This window comes from Selaginella moellendorffii, unplaced genomic scaffold (genome assembly GCF_000143415.4).
Source record: "Selaginella moellendorffii unplaced genomic scaffold, v1.0 SELMOscaffold_13, whole genome shotgun sequence".
Lineage (NCBI taxonomy): Eukaryota > Viridiplantae > Streptophyta > Lycopodiopsida > Selaginellales > Selaginellaceae > Selaginella > Selaginella moellendorffii.
In genome coordinates, this window is record NW_003314274.1 from 1031308 (window position 1) to 1049920 (window position 18613).

Here is an 18613-nt window from a genome sequence, read left to right on the forward strand (position 1 = left end):
TATGGAAATGCGTGTCCGAGCCCAATCAAAAGCACCAAATGCTTTTAGTGGGGCGAATGGTAAACCAGTCATATCATAGCAGCAGCACTACCAGGCAGTGCCCGAGAGAACATTGCAACTTGGAATCCATCCATGGTCAAAAAAGCTCTTTCCAGATAAAACTTCTCGCTTAGCAGGCCACCTTTCTTCATTCCAAGCACTAGGAGAGATTTCAGCCATGGGGAAAGGAGGTGTTAATCATGGAAAAGATGCAAACCAACACACAAAAGTTTATTATATTGCCAAGCAGGATGTTTTACCATCTTTTGATAGAGGACATCACACACTTATTGTAATATTAGCCATCCTGGCCATTGCAACTTGGCTTGGTGTTCTTCACGGGAGCTCCTCGTCGGCAGCCACAACAAGAGGATAGCTATAGTTTGTAGCAGCCGTGATTTGGAACTCCGCTGCTGCGGCAGACCTCCAGCACGGGCCGGCGATGCAATTCCCTCGCCCGCAGTACGCTCGCCCGGTTCCACACCAGTTGAATCGACTGCAGCATCGACCGGGATTGCAGTACTGGCGACCCGCCGGGCTGCATGTTGGATCCGCGACGCTCAGCTCCACGGCAATGAACGCGAGCACGAGCATGAGCGCGAATGCGAGGGCCACACGGGAGATGGAAGCAGCCATTGATGAAAGTAGATTAAAGTTGCTCTTTGGTGACAAAGGAGAGAAGTTGTGGAAGCTTTGCTGCTAGATGGTTACAAATGGAGACGCCCTGCGTTTATATAGCTCGAGAGATTCTCTGCTTTGGGTTATTTTATTCACAGGTTGGATCGAGCACGCAGTTGAAAAGTAAAAACGAGATTCTTAATCACGGATTAGAAAACACGTGGGAATCCCAATGCACGACACGAAGAACAGTAAATATATGTTGATAATCAAGGAGATTTAAGTGGAAGAAAGAGAGCATTTGTAAAAATTGCCATGGATGGATCACGAGAAACTTTGAGCGATGGGAGGGCAGCGCAAGAGCTGATCCCCAAGCAAGTTATGATGCCAGAGTGGGGAGCTCGTGTTTCAGTAATTCCAATGCTCAATGCACATGAGAAAACAACATGTTTTGTTTCAATTTCAAAACACGGATTTTTTAAAAGACCATCTTCTGGAGTTGAGTGTTCTTGAGGCCAGATTTGCTGCTGTGATATGTTACAGGATGACTTCAATGTACCCCCGTTTTAACTGCGATCTCGTAAGCCTCGAGCTTTGTAAACTTGGACTCCGAGCTTTGTCACTCATGTGTTCTTTCAAAAACCTTTTTTTTTCTTCTCTTGGTTTCGATTCCCCCAAATGGTTGGAGTCATAAACAAAGTTTCCCAGGAATCCGATTTCAAGGAAGTTTGCTTGACCTGAGGGAGCACGGATGAATCCAGAGGTATAAGTTATGTTTTCCCGGGAGAGCCTCTGTACTTGAGCCTTGTATAGCGTATTTATTCGATCACGTGAGGTCATTGGGAGTATATTATTGTCAAAGGAGGCTCCTACACAGAATGGCGCATGAACTTCTTCAGAAAGTTGGGGGATTTCGGGGATTTTTTGCTTGGCACTCAAGGCGTTCTGTGAATCAAATCAAATCAATCACAGTCTGCTCTGCTCATCAGCACACGCAATGCATCAAAAAACTACATTAGAGCAAAAGATATTTGGTTTTGTTTCTGGAAGGAATTGCATATGTTTCGTCCTCCCCACAGAGCGACAAGTGTTTGTAGTCTGGATCATATCAGATGTAGGCATGCAAGCAACGCCAAAGATATTCCAGAGACAATATTGGTAAGTTTGTTTTGTAAGATAGAATAAGTTGATAATACCATAAGAAATAGAAAAAACTTTGAAAAAAGTGTACAAACAATGCCCAAAAACTGCTTTGCCTTCCTGTCAATCAGAAAAAATATATATATATCTCCCATAGTAGCCGCATTGCACGATGGAAAAAGTTGGCTGTAGGTTTTTGATTGAAGACCAACTATTCCTTGTCCTCATGAAAAACAAATATTAGAAAATGCAAATAAAATAAGCCGAATAGTTTGTTGCTGGTCATGACTTTCATGTACACAGCTTTTTCTTCCTGTACAAATTGAGCTGGAGAATGATAGATAGAGAAATAGATAATGGAGTCCCTGCTGAGTTCCTGACCCTCTCCCAGGAAACTGTCCAGACCACTGCCACCAGTGCAGCCACAGCTGGTTGGAAAACAATGTTATCATAATACCATACTCCCTATAGCAAGTAGCATGTACTTGTAGCATCAGCTCTAGCCCTGATCTTGGAGTAAAGGCCACTTTTCCTCTCCTCTGAGTTCACTTGTGATGCTGAACTCCATGTCAAGCCAGGCTTTGTGATGACAAAACACTCGTGAATGGAACTCATGTCATTCTCTAGGCTAACTCTGTATCCTGTTACCGCTTTGTATGTTACGCTCTTCCCTGGGATGATTCCTTTCATCGCGCGAAGTGCCACACAACATGTTACAGTCCTAGGGGTCGTGTACTTTCGCGAAAATAACGAAAGGCAGTGCCAGTCTAGCGAGCCAGCCAGCAGCAGTAGCAGCGCCAGCCTCAAAAGAATGAGAAGACAAACAAAAGTTCAACATTTTGTTCTAGTCCTGAGTACAGGAATTGAAAGAAGTTGAGTGAGACAACAAACTGTTGAAACTTCATCACTTTCACCAAGGCAGCGGGAGGTTGCTGTATTATTGTATACAGGTCTCTGTATAGAGGCTTCTCGTATAGCGATAGTATGGCATTTTACAGCTTCACAAACCCAAAGACGTATTTTCATAAAATATAAAACTGAGATGTCCGATGTTCTGCATTCTGTCGTCATCTTGTCCAGTGCAATAAAAAACATACTTTAAAAGTTTTTAAAAAAAAGAGAAGAAAATTGAAAAGAAGAAGAACCATGGGGCCAGCGCCACCTTTTTGTTTACACTAAAGGTTTAAAGGAGATCTGTTATGTTAAATTACACACCCCAGCCATGCGTGGAATATGCCCCTGTTCGCCCTTTTGTTGCTTGCGAATAATTTCTTTGTTTGACTCTTTTGCGGAGCATGAGAGTGCGCTGTTTGGCATGACATTTCCTCAGCCCAGAATGAATTCCTTGTCATGGGCAGCAGCAGCCAGAAAAAGAGCAGCAGCAGCGAATCTTGGTGAAATTCCTCGCACGAATCGATCGATCCATCCATCCCATTCCATTCCATTCCATTCGGCATTCCATTCTCCTAAAGCGATCTCTCGCCTCTCTCGTGTGGGTGCCATTTCTGCGTGACAGCGAGCTTGTAAAAAATCTCTTTGTTTTTTCTAGTTTGCGATGGGCTTGTTCTTCGTGACGCGCCCGCCGGGGGTGGTGTGAGAGAGGAATGGCGATGGTGTCTCGAGCAATGCGAGAAATGCGAGAGTCTTGGATCGCGCAAGGGAGAGAAAGTAGATCATTGTTTCGTGATCTTCAGGTTGGCGGGTGATACGCTCTTTGGATCCACCGTAACGGCGTGATTTCTCTCCTTTTCTTTTTCACCCCTGGGATCTCTACTTCTCGATCAAGCTCTAGTTTTTTCTTTTTCCTCGCTTTCGATCGCGCGAGTAGCCGCCAAAGGAAGAACAGTTTGGCCGAAATCTTGTGGTTTGTCCTCCTTGGTACGTTAGAAACAGTCGCGGCGAGGAAAGAAAAGGAAAAGAATGGGCAAAGAAAGAATCGGCTGATCACACAGGAGGGAGGGAAGAGAAAAGAATTGTGGCTCCAGCTCGCGACCATGATCGCGAATTTCATCGCCATTCTTGTCACTGGGCTGTGGATTTCGACGAGCAGCGGGGCGAGCGTGAATCCTCTCCTGGATTTCCGAAGTGGGCTCACCAATTCCCAGGCTCTGGGCGACTGGATCATCGGTTCGTCGCCATGCGGCGCCAAGAAATGGACAGGGATCTCGTGCGCGTCCACGGGGGCAATCGTGGCCATCTCGCTCAGCGGCCTGGAGCTGCAAGGCCCAATCTCCGCCGCCACCGCGCTGCTAGGGCTCCCGGCGCTCGAGGAGCTCGATCTCAGCAGCAACGCCCTCTCGGGCGAGATCCCTCCACAGCTCTGGCAGCTGCCCAAGATCAAGCGCCTGGATCTCAGCCACAATCTCCTCCAAGGCGCCAGCTTTGATCGGTTCGTCTCTCCACCGCCCCAAAATCTCGAGGAGCTCAATCTCGCCTCGAATTCTCTCACGGGGAGGATCGACCTTTGCGCGCTGTTGGGTGGGCAGCTCAGGAAGCTCGATCTCTCCGCGAATTTCTTCTCGAGTCTCGACCAGCAGCCGTGCGCTGGGCAGGATCAGCGCCTAGAGGAGCTTGTTCTTGGCGGAAACAGTCTCTTCGGCTACATCCCTCCATCGATCTTCTCCCTAGCGGCGCTGCGGCAGCTGGATTTGAGCAGCAATCTCTTGTTCGGCACCATCCCAGCGTCCAATCTCTCGCGCTCGCTCCAGATCCTCGACCTCGCCAACAATTCCCTCACTGGCGAGATCCCGCCCAGCATCGGTGATCTCTCCAACCTCACCGAGCTCTCGCTCGGCCTCAACTCTGCGCTGCTCGGTTCCATCCCGCCCTCCATCGGGAAACTCTCCAAGCTCGAGATCCTCTACGCCGCCAACTGCAAGCTCGCAGGTCCCATCCCTCACTCCCTCCCGCCATCGCTCCGCAAGCTTGATCTCTCCAACAATCCCCTCCAATCGCCCATCCCGGATTCTATCGGTGATCTCTCCCGGATCCAATCCATCAGCATTGCGTCCGCGCAGCTCAATGGATCCATCCCGGGGTCGCTCGGGCGGTGCTCCAGCCTCGAGCTCCTCAATCTGGCCTTCAATCAGCTCTCCGGGCCTCTCCCTGACGATCTCGCGGCGCTGGAAAAGATCATCACGTTCTCGGTAGTGGGGAATTCGCTCTCGGGACCAATCCCGCGCTGGATCGGGCAGTGGCAGCTCGCGGACTCCATACTGCTCTCCACGAACTCGTTCTCGGGCAGTATACCGCCGGAGCTCGGGCAGTGCCGCGCGGTAACAGACCTGGGCCTGGATAACAACCAGCTCACCGGCAGCATACCGCCCGAGCTGTGCGACGCCGGTCTCCTCTCTCAGTTGACCCTTGACCACAACACGTTGACCGGGTCCCTGGCAGGCGGTACGCTGCGGCGGTGCGGCAATCTCACGCAGCTCGACGTCACCGGCAACCGGCTCACGGGTGAAATCCCGCGGTACTTCTCGGATCTCCCCAAGCTCGTGATCTTGGACATCAGCACGAATTTCTTCATGGGATCCATCCCCGACGAGCTGTGGCACGCGACGCAGCTCATGGAGATCTACGCGAGCGACAATCTTCTCGAGGGTGGGCTGAGCCCGCTGGTGGGAAGGATGGAGAATTTGCAGCACTTGTACCTGGATCGCAACCGGCTCAGCGGTCCGCTGCCCAGCGAGCTCGGACTTCTCAAGAGCTTGACGGTGCTCTCTCTGGCTGGGAATGCATTCGATGGGGTGATTCCACGAGAGATCTTTGGTGGTACCACTGGGTTGACGACGCTGGATCTCGGTGGCAATCGCCTGGGCGGTGCCATACCGCCCGAGATCGGTAAGCTGGTCGGGCTGGACTGCCTGGTTCTCTCGCACAACCGGCTCTCGGGGCAAATTCCAGCCGAGGTGGCGAGCTTGTTTCAGATCGCAGTGCCGCCCGAGTCGGGCTTCGTCCAGCATCACGGGGTTTTGGATCTGTCACACAACTCGCTCACGGGTCCCATTCCTTCCGGGATCGGCCAGTGCTCGGTGCTCGTGGAGCTCGATCTCTCCAACAATTTGCTCCAGGGGAGGATACCGCCCGAGATATCTTTGCTCGCCAACCTCACCACCTTGGATCTCTCGAGCAACATGCTCCAGGGGAGGATTCCCTGGCAGCTCGGGGAGAACTCCAAGCTCCAGGGGCTCAACCTCGGGTTTAACAGGTTGACGGGGCAAATACCACCCGAGCTGGGCAACTTGGAGAGGCTGGTCAAGCTCAACATCTCGGGCAATGCTCTCACGGGATCCATCCCGGATCATCTCGGGCAGCTCTCAGGATTGAGTCACCTCGACGCCAGCGGCAATGGGCTCACTGGATCGCTCCCGGATTCCTTCTCCGGATTGGTTTCCATCGTGGGCTTGTTCCTCCAGAAGAACTCTCTCAGCGGGAGCATCGATCGGCTGCTTAGAAACAGCTTGCAGTGGCATCAGGCGCAGGCTCTCAATCTCAGCTACAATGCCCTGACCGGGGATATCCCGAGAAGCATTGGAAACTTGACGGGTCTCTCGTTCCTCGACTTGAGCAAGAACTCGTTGACTGGCGAGATTCCAAGCGAGATTGGAGGCATCTTGCAGCTGAGCTACCTGGATCTGTCTGTGAACAAGCTCGTCGGGGGTATACCAGGTAGTCTCTGCGAGTTAACCGAGCTCGGCTTCTTCAACGTCTCGGACAATGGGTTAACGGGTGATATACCCCAGGAGGGCATATGCAAGAACTTCTCGCGGCTCTCGTATGGCGGCAATCGAGGGTTGTGTGGATTGGCGGTGGGAGTGAGCTGTGGAGCGCTTGATGATCTTCGCGGCAATGGCGGCCAACCCGTGCTTCTCAAACCGGGTGCCATTTGGGCGATCACCATGGCCAGCACGGTTGCGTTCTTTTGCATCGTGTTTGCGGCGATCCGGTGGAGGATGATGCGGCAGCAGTCGGAAGCGCTGCTGGGCGAGAAGATCAAGCTCAACAGCGGCAACCACAACAGCCATGGATCGACGTCGAGCTCGTCGCCATTCTCGTCCGATCGCGGCGGCTCAAGCTCCTCCAGCGGGTTGAGCTGCCTCAAGAGCGTGATATCGGGTACCGCGGCCAGCACCCGGATGATCACGAGCTCGGACGGCAGTAACACCGATGTGTCCCAGGAGCCACTGAGCATCAACGTCGCCATGTTTGAGAGACCGCTGCTCAAGCTCACGCTGTCCGACATCGTGACCGCGACCAACGGCTTCTCAAAGGCCAACGTGATCGGGGACGGCGGGTACGGCACGGTGTACCGCGCGGTATTGCCCGACGGCCGCACGGTGGCGGTCAAGAAGCTGGCGCCGGTCCGGGACTACCGCGCGGTAAGGAGCGGTAGCAGCTGCCGCGAGTTCCTGGCCGAGATGGAGACGCTGGGTAAGGTAAAGCACCGTAACTTGGTAACTCTGCTGGGTTACTGCTCGTACGGCGAGGAGCGGCTGCTGGTGTACGACTACATGGTCAACGGTAGCCTTGACGTGTGGCTCCGGAATCGAACCGACGCGCTGGAGGCCCTGACGTGGGACCGCCGGCTGCGCATCGCGGTAGGCGCGGCACGTGGTCTGGCGTTTCTCCACCATGGGATCGTGCCACATGTCATCCATCGCGACGTCAAGGCGAGCAACATTCTCCTGGACGCCGACTTCGAGCCACGTGTCGCGGACTTTGGGCTGGCGCGGCTGATCTCGGCGTACGACACGCACGTCAGCACGGACATCGCCGGGACTTTCGGGTATATCCCGCCCGAGTACGGCATGACGTGGCGTGCTACGTCAAAGGGTGACGTCTACAGCTATGGCGTCATCTTGCTGGAGCTGGTGACGGGGAAGGAGCCGACTGGGCCGGACTTCAAGGACACTGAGATTGGTAACTTGGTGGGTTGGGTGAGGTCCATGGTACGGCAGGGTAAAAGTGACGAGGTACTCGACGTGGCGGTGGCTACGCGCGCCACGTGGAGGTCCTGCATGCACCAGGTCCTCCATATTGCGATGGTGTGTACGGCGGATGAGCCCATGAAGCGCCCGCCCATGATGGAAGTTGTACGTCAGCTCAAGGAGTTAGAGCTATAGTGAATGTAACAATGGTAAAGTTAATCTTTTGTAAGTCCAGATTATATCAAAATGGTTAAAACAGGATTTTAGGGTTCTTGCGAGAATGGAGGCGCTCAAGGCGTATGTCAAGGGCCCGGCCTCGCTCCAAGGCGATAGTAGCGGCGTCTCCACGGCGCTCGTCTCTGTCTCGCATTCTAATCTCAAGAACTACTCCAACGAGCTGCGCCTGGATCTACATGTAAGTCGGGCGCGAATGGATTGATGTTTGATCCCTGGCAAAATATTTTAGAGCACTGTGGAATCCCTAAAAGAGAGGCTTGGGCGACAATGTGGGACATCGCCGAGCTACATGCTGCTCCAGCTCTTCGATGGAGACAACCACAAAGTCTGTGACATGGCCGAGGGATTTCGCCCAGTTGGATTCTATTCTCCTCACGACGGGTAAGATGATCTTAGCGTGATTTCTTTTCATTCTTTTTTCCTTTCTTGCTCATGAAACGTATCAGGTTTTTGTAAGGTATCGCGTCCACATTGTCGATTTGGATCCCGGCTCCGTTACTGCTGGTGGATGGCTGGAAGATGTCTCGAAAGTGGAAAAGTTCACGATCTCGGACGATGCGTACAACAAACGCGATGGTATGTCTTTCCCGCATCTCGCATTTTTATCAAGTTTTCTTTGCTCTTATCTATCCCTTGACAGATACTTTCAGGAAGTTTAAAGAGAAAAAGCTCGCGGAAGGTGCTTCACGGTCTGCTGCTACTGCGCAACAAGAGGTTCTTCTTTGCGACGTTCCCTCTCTTTGTTTTTTTCCTTAAAAGTCGTGACGTGCCCAGATAACGGATGATTTTATGGCCGATCTAGCCGCAAGCATCAAAGTGAGTGACCCTTGTCGTTTCTCCGGTTTAAATGCTTCCCTGCCAGGATGCTAAAATGGGGTACAGGTTGGTGATCGATGCGAGATTGTTGCTGGCCAAAAGAGAGGCGAGGTGATGTACGTTGGTAGAGTGGAGGGCCTTCCCGCTGGGTTTTGGATTGGAATTCAATGCGATGAACCAGTTGGCAAGCACGATGGCATGTAAGTATGCGAAGGTTTTCCTCGCCTAGCTCTCCTGTTCTTGGTTTTAAGAGATGTCACGATCTCTTTCTTTATTTCTTTTTCTTTGCAGGGTGAAAGGCAAGCGCTACTTCACTTGTCCAAACGGTCACGGTGTCATGCTTCGACCGGACAAGCTTAAGGTGAGCTGCGCTTTGCTTATCTTGGCGTGAAGCTGGGACCGTTATCTAATGAAATTCCTTCCCAGGTGGGAGACTATCCCGAGATTGATCCGTTTGAAGCCGAGCTCGACGAGATTTAAGCAAGTTTTCTATCTTTCGAAAAACAAATACCAAAAAGTTTGTACGTCTCGCTCAAGGAAACAGAGGTTGCTGCAACAGTCCGGTACTCTCTGGAAAGCCCATCATAAGATTGAGGTTTTGCACAGCTTGGCCAGACGCGCCTTTGACGAGATTATCAATCTGCCAAGCGAAAAGGAAAGTGTTTTTTCTTTCATTCCACGTAGATGTGTTTGGACTTACCACAGAGATGATGATAGCTCTTGCAGAGATCCTGTCTTCAAAGACATTGATGAAGCAGTAGTTTGATCCTCGAGCGTGGCGAGTGTGTGGGACGATTCCCTCGCCGAGAACTTTGACAAACTCCTCGCTCTGGTATGTTTCCACCAGGTGCTTTCGCAAATCTCTGGCGCTCGCGCCAGCTTTTAGCTTCACATAAATGGTCGATTGCATGCCTCGGCTCTGTTGCATTGAAACCGCGACGATAACATAAGAGGGAGGAGACGTAAGTTTCTTTACCATTGGCATCAAATGTGGTGTGAAGCTGACTTTGAGCTTGGAGCCAGCTGCTTGTGCCAGGCCCTGCTCGATCTCTGGCACTGCAAAACAAATCAAAACGTGAGCTTTTCTTACGTGAAAAGAGGAACGTGGTTTTTTACCATGGCGGTGCCTGGTGACACCGTAAGCGTGCAGGCCTTCTGCGACTTCTGTGTAGAGATTTGCTTCCTTTGCAGAGCGGCCTGGGTGAAAAAGAAAGATATTTACTCGTGAAGAAGCTAAAAAATATTTACCTGCGCCGCTCACTCCAGATTTTGCATCGATGATGATATGGTCTGGTTCTATAAGTTGGCTCTGCGTGGAAAGTTACGTAGTTTTGAGTGATTTTTGAAAGTGAGTACCTTGAGGAGTGGGACAAGGGGAATTTGTACAGACGTCGGATAGCAACCTGGATTTGCAACCAAGCGGGCTTGTTTGATTTCTTCTCGGTGGATTTCCGTTAGCCCGTAGACTGCTGTTTCCTAGAAAAAAAAAAAAGAAAAAGAAAAAAAAGATCGTGAAACTTGATGCCGATTCAAAGTGGGATTTTACTTGCAATTCTGGAGCGCGATGCGAGCCGCCATACCACTCCTCGTATTCTTTTATGTCTGCCAAGCGAAAGTCCTACACAGACAGACAGACACACGGAAAACTTCAGAGATGTATTTGCTTTAGTTTTTCTTGGATGACTTACAGCCGAGAGATCGACGACTTTCAATCTCTTGGGAAGAGCTGCGATGATTTCCTGTTTTCTTGGAGGAACAAAACCATTAAAAGTTCTCTGTAACAAAAGTGGCAAACTTTACCTGAGTTGTTCCATGCGGGAGGCAGCAAAACACGGCCTCGACGTCGGAGAAATTCGCGTCTTTCACGGCCACCATATCAGGCAAGCTCTGAAAGAAAGGAAGAAAGAAAGAAAAAACAATTAAAAGAGAGAGAGAGAGAGAGAAAATGCGATGGCTCTCACCTGAGAGATAACCAAGTGCGGGAAAACCGTAGCGAGCGATTGACCCGCCTTGCGATCCGCGGTCATGAGCTTCACATTGAAAAAAGGATGCGTTGCCAACAATCGTATCACCTATGATCCCGAGAACAACCATAGTTTCTTCAACCAAAAGTAAAAGAAGAAAGAAAAAACCATACCTCTGATCCAGTGTAGCCACTCGCTCCTAGCACTCCCACCGGAATCCTCTCTTCTCCCTGCCGCTGCTTCAGTCCAGACGGATCAATCTCCTCCCTGACCTTGGTCACCGATGCTCTGATCGCCGGGAACTTGGAGTGGCAGGAGTCACTAGGTTTCGCGCTCCAGGCCTGTGGAATTCAGCAAACGCATGATCAATGAGAATGTGGAAGAGGTAAGACCTCAACCTCGCGTGGCGATAGAACTAGAGAGCCGGCGCCAAAGGATCGCGTCACAAATCCAGCCGCCATAGCCACGAAGAACTAGCGAGAGAGAGAGAGAGAGAGAGAGAGAGAACCACGTTTATCACAACGTCAGCTCTTATTAAACCAAAAAAGAAAGAAAACCAAGCAATGGTTGCAAACCACGCTCGATTTTTCTCTTCTTTTACCACGCCTATATCGTAAATAATAGAATGCATGGCGAGTTCTTCGTCTTACGCTCCGGCTCTCGGTCTGGATCCACACAGGCGCTTTCGGATCTGTTGCAAAATCTCGTTAGATAGATTCTCCATCGGAAAGGAGAAACTCTTTGCTTACTTCTGGAAGGTTTTGCTTGTGAACGATTTCGAGGCGAGAGTCGAGGGTGTTGTCACACACGATCTTGCCGTCCTTGGTTGCGAGAACTATCCCTCCGGCGCTGCAAAGATATGGAAGTTATTCTTGATCCTTTGGAAGCAATGAAAGAGATGGATCTACCAGGAGAGGCCGTCGGCTTGGCGAGAGGGGAGGAACTTTCGACCGTCCACCATGACTTCCGAGAGCTGCAGCTTGGTCTTGGACGTGTACTCGTCTTTCGCGGAGTCGAGGACAGACTCGACGAGCTTATAGTCGGATTCTCGGCAGCGAATTTGCACGGCAGGCTCCTTCAATCTTATCAGGGCCTGAGTTGAAAGGAAAGAAACGAGAAAAGCTCTTTGCTACTGCTCGACAAACTGGGAAGACTTACCTGGACGATGAGGTCTTTGAGAAGCTGCTTATAAGCTCCTTGGTTGTTTGATGTGTTTTGGAGCTGCTTCATGGCAGCGTCCTTCATCTCACAGACGAGATCGTCCTGCGCTTGCAGGATTTTCAAGCGCGACGCATTGAGCTGCGTGGAGTACTCGCTACAAAACAGCGAAAATCAAGCCTTTAAGCTGTCCGAAAGCAGGATAACGAGACAAAAAGCGAAGAAAAAGAAGGATGGAACTCACATCTTTCGACGAACCTCGATTTGTTTCTCCTTGCGCTCGTATTCTTGGCGGACTTTCTTCTTCTCGGCCTCCACGATTTGCAGCTTCTCAATGTTAAACTCCTGGAAATCCAATGTCAGCTCCACAGAAGGAAAGAACCCATCCATCCATCTATCAATTTATTCTAAGTCTACAAAGAAGAGGAGGAGAAGAAAACCTTACCTCTTCCGCGGAGACCGAGATCTCGTTGGCTTTCTCCTCGGCTTCCTGGCGGATGAATCTCACCATCTGCGCGACCTGCTTGGCGACCTCGGCATCGTTCATCGTGGACGGCGCACCCGGGGATTTCGATCAGATCCAAGCGCCTCGGCACTGGAATCGCGAGAAGAGAGTAATCCAGCAATCCATTCCAATCCAATCCAATCCAATCCAATCCTAGCGTCTTACCTGCAGTGCTCCTCCTCTTTCTCCCTGCTGAGGCAAGAAATTAGGGTTCTTGGTAAGAAATATTTTTACTCATTGCAAGCTCTCTCCATGGCTCGTCTTGGAGCTGTGTTCTTCGATCTGGACGACACGCTGGTGCTCACTCACGCCGCGACCAAGATCGCCAACGACGCTGTCAAGGCCGTGCTCGCGAATCGAGCGCCGTCGTCCAATGCCGACGAGGTGGTGAGCGCGTTTCTCGAGGGTTTCAGCTCCAGCCCCTGGGATCCAGTCGGTCAGGTAATTCTAGCTTGGCGATAGCTACATTGCTGTAGATTTTATTTGTGGATTCTCCAGGTCGATGTTACTGAGTGGCGAGCGCGAATCTGGCACGTTGCTCTCCAGAAGTGGAGCGTCCAAGACATAGAACTAGCCAGAGTGAGTCCATTGCTCCAAGTTGTTAGTTTACTACCTCCATCCTTTCTCCTTTTTCTAGGATTTGCAAGCTTGCTTCGACCGGGAGAGAATGCTTGCGTTCCAGTGGGCCGAAGGTGTCGAAGCGGTAAGGAGATTTCTAGTTTTTCTTCTCTTTCTCTCGTTATGACTTTCGAGCTTTAGAAGAGCAGCTTGTGCGGGAATTGCAAAATCAAGGCTTGAAAGTCGGGCTCATCACGAATGGACACACTGTGGTAAGCTTGTTCTTTCCTGGGAATTTTCACATGAAAAGAGTTCTTGCAAGGTCCAAAGAGCGAAGCTGGAAGCGTGCAAAGCTCAAGAACTCTTCAACGTTATTCTCGTGGGTGGAGGTGAAGCCCTTCGTTTTTCTCTCAACTCGGTGATAACTTTCGTGTCAAAACATTCACAGAGGAGCCCCGAGAAAAGCCACACAAGGAGATTTTTCTCAAGGCTTGCGAGCTTGCCGGGTGTGATCCGCGAGAATCTGTCATGGTTGGAGACAATCTCTTGACAGATATTCAGGTGGGTGTGATAGACAGTACGCGTTTTGGTGCTCACTTTGATGCATCAGGGGGGTCTAAACGCTGGATTTCTCGCAACAATCTGGGTGAACTTACACGGCCATCCACCATCAAGCTCGATCCATCCGAGCTATACAATCTCTAGCATTGCGGAGCTACCTTGCGTGCTCAAGGAAATCCAGAGGAAGTACACCAATTAATAACGGACCCATTTTCTTATATTCACGTATCAAACTTTCCATCGATTCCAGAGCTAAAATGACAGTTAATCATCGACCAAAATTTGGAGCTTGACTGGGCGATTGAGCAAGCTCTCGAACGCAGCCTCGAGAGCCGCGGCGTGCTCGTGCTGCTGGAACTTTCTAACGAACAGAGGAGACGATCCTATCGTCACGATTGCCGGCTGCGAGGTCTTTGAGATCGACACGAGTGATCCCTGCCAAAGAAGAACAAACCAACAAGTGAATCAATGAATCATCTAAGTTCGCGGCAAGTACCTTTTGTGTCGCGAGAGCCAAGGTTGCTGGAGAGCTTTGAAGCACCGTGGACACTTGCTGCCATAGCTGCTCTAGATCTTCTCCTGGAGCTTGAGCGGGCTCCTTCGTCTTTGAATCTCTCGAGTTCTTCGTCTTGACTTTCGTAAAGCTCATGATCTTGTGCCAGAGATTTGTCCCTTGATCCGCATCCTCGTTTCCAGCTTCCTCACCACAGCTGCTGCTGCGCGCATTCTTCTCCAGAAGCTTGCCGGCCCTCCTGCGAATCCACTCCGGATAATCCCCGCTCTGGAACCATCCGGCGGAGGAGCCAAGCCGGGAAACAATGCATGCGACGAAGAGAAGTGACACGCTGTAGCGTTCACAAGCTCGGTGTGAAAGTTCTCGTAGTAGTCTTCCATGGCGAGTAGAGCTCTTGCGTTTACGTGGTTTGCCAGGTACTCCATCACTGCTCTCAACAAGGCTGCCTCGGTCTCTTGGAAGCCAGTTCTCAGCCGAAAGTCATCCAGAAGAACGAGCGAACTGCTTGTGACTTTGTCCAGGACCTTTCTTCCATCGGGCCAGTCGACGCTGTAGATTCCGTCCGCAATGGATAGTCGAGCTTCTTTAGCCGGTACAAAGCTGCCGATCTGTGCCAGCACCTGGATGAGAGCTACTTGTTGTAAGTAGCACGTCTTGCCACTGCCTCTGGGACCGGTGACGATGAGCAAGTCGGGCCTGTCTTCTACCTTCTTCGAACGACCGCGTCTCGGCTGGTAGCCCAGCGAGCACGAAGTCGGCTGGAAGTCTTTACGTATTTCAACCAGTGGATGTCTACCATCCACTATAGTGATTTGTCGTCCATCTGGTACTAGCTCTGGCTTGCTGAAATCCCTTGCTGCAGCGATTTCTGCATGAAACAAAACAAAGGTCGGCAATGGCGTCGTTTTGGAAAAGACATACCAGCGAAGTTGCAAAGGACGTCCAGTGCGGCCAATGCACTACTCGTTTCTTGTAGCGTCAGCAGCGAGTCTGTAACTTTCTTTCTCAGACTCTCCACAAGGTCCGAACGCTCAGAGATTGTATCGCTCGCTTCGAAACCAATGTCAGCATCAGTTGCGGAACTCCTTGCCACCTTCAGCAGAAAATACAAACGTAAGGTTCAAGCTCTTAGGCAGCCAAACGGTCAGTGTAGATCATTCAACATTCTATCAAAAGCCGTGACAAACCTGAATCTCTTCGGCCAGTTTCTCGGCAAAAGCTTGATGGCGAATAACAGCCGAAAAATAATCATTTCCTGGAAATTCTTCAAGCATCTGAGAAATCCTGGGTAGCATCAACAGCGAGTCTGCCAAAGCAATAAGCTCGTCCCTGGCAAGCAGCTTGATCAGTACATTAGAAAGATGTTGCAGAGACCCACCAAGAAAAGGTGGACTGTCGTGCAATACTTCCCGAAAGGTTGGCAATATCCACCATGGTCGAGAGACAGGAACGCAATGCTTCACGGACAGGACTATTTTTTAGGAGAACCTGAGGAGCTATTTAGTTGGATAAAAATCATAAGAGTCATTGCTACTGACCTCCACGGCATTTTGGCGTAAAAGAATTGATTCAAGACTTCTTAAAGGGTGTAACATCCATTGCCTCAGTAAACGAGTACCCATACTACTTTTAGTTTCGTCCATTGCCCAAAGAAGGGACGCGGTCTCAGTTCTTTTACCTTCGACTAGCTGGAAATCACAATGATGAACAAGAACAGAATATAGCTATTTAGTACCTCTAAGTAGCTTCTTACGCCTTCATCAAGACGAAGATAATCTTCGGTTTTATACAAAAGTAATTGCCGAAGGGAAAGCTCGTCAAGTGCAAACGCTTGTATTTGCTGAACGTATCTGAGCACGAAAGTGTCACATACACTCCACTATAAAACTCGAGATATAACTTAAGGACGCACCTTAGTAAGGCCCTGGCCGCAGTGTCTGTTAAAGACCACTGCTGAATTGCATCGACAGTTTTTTCTCCGATGTATGGAAGTAAAAGCTGCACAATAGAAAAATGTCTCATCGTTTACAAAACTATAAAGACCTTACAGTATCGTTTGAAATGGGAGAAAACTCTGACGAATCGCGTGCTACTACGCATACTTCTTCTAAATATGTTCTAATCGCCTGTGATGAGAAAAAAACAAAGATATATCATGAAGGCAAATTCAAGATCAACAAACTCACTTGCGAGTTAAATATGGCCTCTCTTGGTTTTAGTCGACCCAGCTCGTCCATCAAAGCGGCCAAACCTTCAGATTGTGTAGCACAAAAATCTCCTGCAATAAAGATGTAAGCAAGATACAAATATCATCATTTCAACCAACAGTACCGGTCGCTAAATCACAAAATGCTAGCCCCCAAGAAGAATCAGCGGACACGTTTACTGCGACCAAATAATTATTATGTGTCTCGTCTATAATCCCTTCATCGAGAAGCATTCCTGGCGTCAAAACGCATATAGATTCTTGGACCTCATCACCAACCTATAACCATTTCCAAAACAGATATCAGCTTTGTATGCCTACAAAAAGCTTGCACGTACCTTTACAACGCTTGTTCCTCTATCTAACAAAATTTTTGTATACACATAAAATTTACACGCTGGAAACCTCGTAACTGGAACTTCGATCTGCGTTTTGCATCATCATCGTAAATCAGAGACGGTAAACGTAGCAAGCAACGTACCTCGCCATCTTCGACTGTGCTTTGCCGAATCTTGCACGTTCTAGACAAAGAGATTGCATCTTCAAAAAGAGCCTGTAGCGTCATGTGCATAAAGAAAGCTCTCAGAGTGCGGAATGTAATACCTCGTAAAAGTCACCAGCTTTTAAGAGGTGAATAAAGCTTGGTCTCTTTCTTTTTGCCTCGACATAGTTCGCAAGAGCAGGGCTCAAAACTGTAGAATCCACAGATCCGGTATCCAGAAATGTCCTGCTCGACTGCTGCTCCATCTCAACCCTGACCACTTCCACATCTTCTTCTAATACCATCTCTTCCTCCACTTCATCAACCGTGATTTCCAGTTCCAAATCCTCCCAAGGAACGTTAAGCCTATCCTCCTTTGTCAGCTCCTGTGTAGCTGATGAATCCGTCACTAACTCCCCTCTATCCATATCTTGGAAAAGCTTGGAGCTGGCGTATACTTCGTCAGCGGTGAAGGCCTTTTCTAAAAACACACTGGCCGGAAGCTGAAGTTCGGATACTATTGCCTCCAGCACCGAAGCAAGCATATTCACATCTGCCATGGCGCGATGTGCACGCTCTGTGGAATGCAGACCATATGCTTCATGTAAAACAGAAAGTTTCAAAGACCGCCAGTTATATCCTGTAGTACGGTTATGAGACGCGAGCAAATGGTATTTATAAACACGTACCGAATTTTTTCTTCGCTTCCCGAGCCAGAGGCATGGAATCTAAAAAGAGCCACCACTCAGGCACTTGTATCCCGCAACTCTGAAACTCTTTAAGAAGAAATGGAACGTCAAACCTCTTCCCGTTGTGCGCGACAAGGATAACAGGCTCATCACCCTTTCGACGGCTTTCTACAAACTGAATAATGGACGGGCCAACCTCTTTCCAGCTGCGAGGGAGAAAGAAAGAAAAGAAGATATTAATGAAGTATGAACACAAAAGTAGTTTTCTTACCTGGGAACATGAGGCTTGTTCACCATCTGATTCGTTATTCCTGTAACAGCTGTTATAAGGTAAGGAACAGTCCGGCCGGGATTCACTAGAGCAGAAATGGTACTGCGATCACCCCCAGCAAGATCACGAGCTGCAAACTCTATAATGCGATCACCAGCAGCTCTAAAACCTGTTGTCTCGAGGTCGAAAACGATGATCGTCATCTTTGGAGCAGGAATTTCTGAAGTAATGCTGCTGTCACTTGTGCTGCTAACCAAAATCTCTTCTTTGCTCCGTAGCAGTACCTCACTTTCCTGTGACGATGCCTCACTTTGCTCCAGGCCTGTTCGCTCCAAGACGCTCGAAGAAACCTTTAGCTCCATCCCATTGTCAGTTTGAAATCTTACGCTTTCTCCAAGATCTTTGGGGACTTTGGATGTGGAGGTGTCGATCTCGGAGCTCCCGATCTCTTCCTCCTCACGTAAAGCTTGATCGGGACTCGAGGATGCCCACGTTGAAAATCTAGAGCGCAAGAACTGGAGATTGATGTCTCGCAACGATGTTCTTGACAAGTAACGAGGATGAGGCTTGACGATAAAACACCTGAATGGCCCGAGCGATCAACTGGAAATCACTGGAAACGGCAACATTTACCTGGAAGAACAGCACGAACACGAAGAAGGAACAATTCGCCCGACGAAGAGCCTTGCTCCTGCGAATTCGTGCTTGAGGAGTCCATAGCACGCAATGCCGGACTCCATATTCTCCACGATCTTCCTGACGATGCCGGGGCTCATATTCGCAGCTCACGGGCACTCACCGGGGAGAATCGCTGCCCGCATTGCAATTCTTCCTCACATAAACCCTAAAACTCGCTCCAGCCCTAACCCACGCTATCCGCTGATGTGTCGTAGTCACAGTGACGTGGCCTGTCCACTGTGGACACC

The 18613-nt window shown here is 49.9% G+C and overlaps 6 protein-coding genes across 8 annotated transcripts; 3 read left to right on the forward strand and 3 right to left on the reverse strand.

Annotated features, from left to right (window-relative positions):
- Window positions 1-3074: 3074 nt before the first annotated feature.
- Window positions 3075-8008, forward strand: LOC9645360 (leucine-rich repeat receptor protein kinase EMS1). The gene has a single exon (XM_024674635.1). The coding sequence runs from the start codon at window positions 3792-3794 to the stop codon at window positions 7920-7922; it is 4131 nt and encodes a 1376-aa protein (XP_024530403.1). The 5' UTR covers window positions 3075-3791; the 3' UTR covers window positions 7923-8008.
- LOC112346229 (tubulin-folding cofactor B-like) lies at window positions 7968-9463 on the forward strand. Its single transcript, XM_024674639.1, has 8 exons — window positions 7968-8142; window positions 8194-8345; window positions 8422-8540; window positions 8605-8678; window positions 8739-8780; window positions 8847-8980; window positions 9072-9141; window positions 9207-9463. The coding sequence occupies exons 1-8, from the start codon at window positions 8008-8010 to the stop codon at window positions 9258-9260; spliced, it is 780 nt and encodes a 259-aa protein (XP_024530407.1). The 5' UTR covers window positions 7968-8007; the 3' UTR covers window positions 9261-9463.
- On the reverse strand, window positions 9234-11260 carry LOC9645361 (probable N-acetyl-gamma-glutamyl-phosphate reductase, chloroplastic). Its single transcript, XM_024674638.1, has 12 exons — window positions 11143-11260; window positions 10918-11085; window positions 10742-10852; window positions 10581-10667; window positions 10469-10519; window positions 10327-10398; window positions 10137-10256; window positions 10029-10089; window positions 9897-9977; window positions 9757-9836; window positions 9481-9699; window positions 9234-9420 (listed from the first exon to the last, which is right to left on the reverse strand). Exons 1-12 carry the CDS (start codon window positions 11203-11205, stop codon window positions 9313-9315), a joined length of 1221 nt encoding a protein of 406 aa, XP_024530406.1. The 5' UTR covers window positions 11206-11260; the 3' UTR covers window positions 9234-9312.
- Window positions 11257-12641, reverse strand: LOC9645945 (V-type proton ATPase subunit E). Its single transcript, XM_002969933.2, has 7 exons — window positions 12573-12641; window positions 12348-12497; window positions 12147-12247; window positions 11903-12059; window positions 11653-11837; window positions 11494-11593; window positions 11257-11435 (listed from the first exon to the last, which is right to left on the reverse strand). The coding sequence occupies exons 2-7, from the start codon at window positions 12447-12449 to the stop codon at window positions 11391-11393; spliced, it is 690 nt and encodes a 229-aa protein (XP_002969979.1). The 5' UTR covers window positions 12450-12497; window positions 12573-12641; the 3' UTR covers window positions 11257-11390.
- Window positions 12613-13770, forward strand: LOC112346230 (N-acylneuraminate-9-phosphatase-like). 2 transcript variants are annotated; one of them, XM_024674640.1, is made up of 7 exons: window positions 12613-12848; window positions 12906-12986; window positions 13045-13110; window positions 13175-13237; window positions 13276-13354; window positions 13414-13526; window positions 13576-13770. In XM_024674640.1, exons 1-7 carry the CDS (start codon window positions 12660-12662, stop codon window positions 13723-13725), a joined length of 741 nt encoding a protein of 246 aa, XP_024530408.1. In that variant the 5' UTR covers window positions 12613-12659; the 3' UTR covers window positions 13726-13770. The 2 variants fall into 2 exon arrangements, with proteins under 2 accessions (XP_024530408.1, XP_024530409.1); XM_024674641.1 differs by having other exon boundaries at window positions 13288-13354.
- LOC9645946 (DNA mismatch repair protein MutS) lies at window positions 13722-18513 on the reverse strand. Of its 2 annotated transcripts, none has more exons than XM_024674636.1 (17): window positions 18321-18513; window positions 17688-18269; window positions 17417-17622; window positions 16850-17367; window positions 16728-16799; window positions 16585-16671; window positions 16372-16525; window positions 16227-16318; window positions 16089-16166; window positions 15953-16038; window positions 15776-15890; window positions 15579-15728; window positions 15419-15528; window positions 15228-15369; window positions 14962-15133; window positions 14023-14908; window positions 13722-13961 (listed from the first exon to the last, which is right to left on the reverse strand). In XM_024674636.1, exons 1-16 carry the CDS (start codon window positions 18461-18463, stop codon window positions 14172-14174), a joined length of 3444 nt encoding a protein of 1147 aa, XP_024530404.1. In that variant the 5' UTR covers window positions 18464-18513; the 3' UTR covers window positions 13722-13961; window positions 14023-14171. The 2 variants fall into 2 exon arrangements, with proteins under 2 accessions (XP_024530404.1, XP_024530405.1); XM_024674637.1 differs by lacking the exon at window positions 18321-18513 and having other exon boundaries at window positions 17688-17907; window positions 17972-17989.
- Between the last annotated feature and the right edge of the window lie 100 nt (window positions 18514-18613).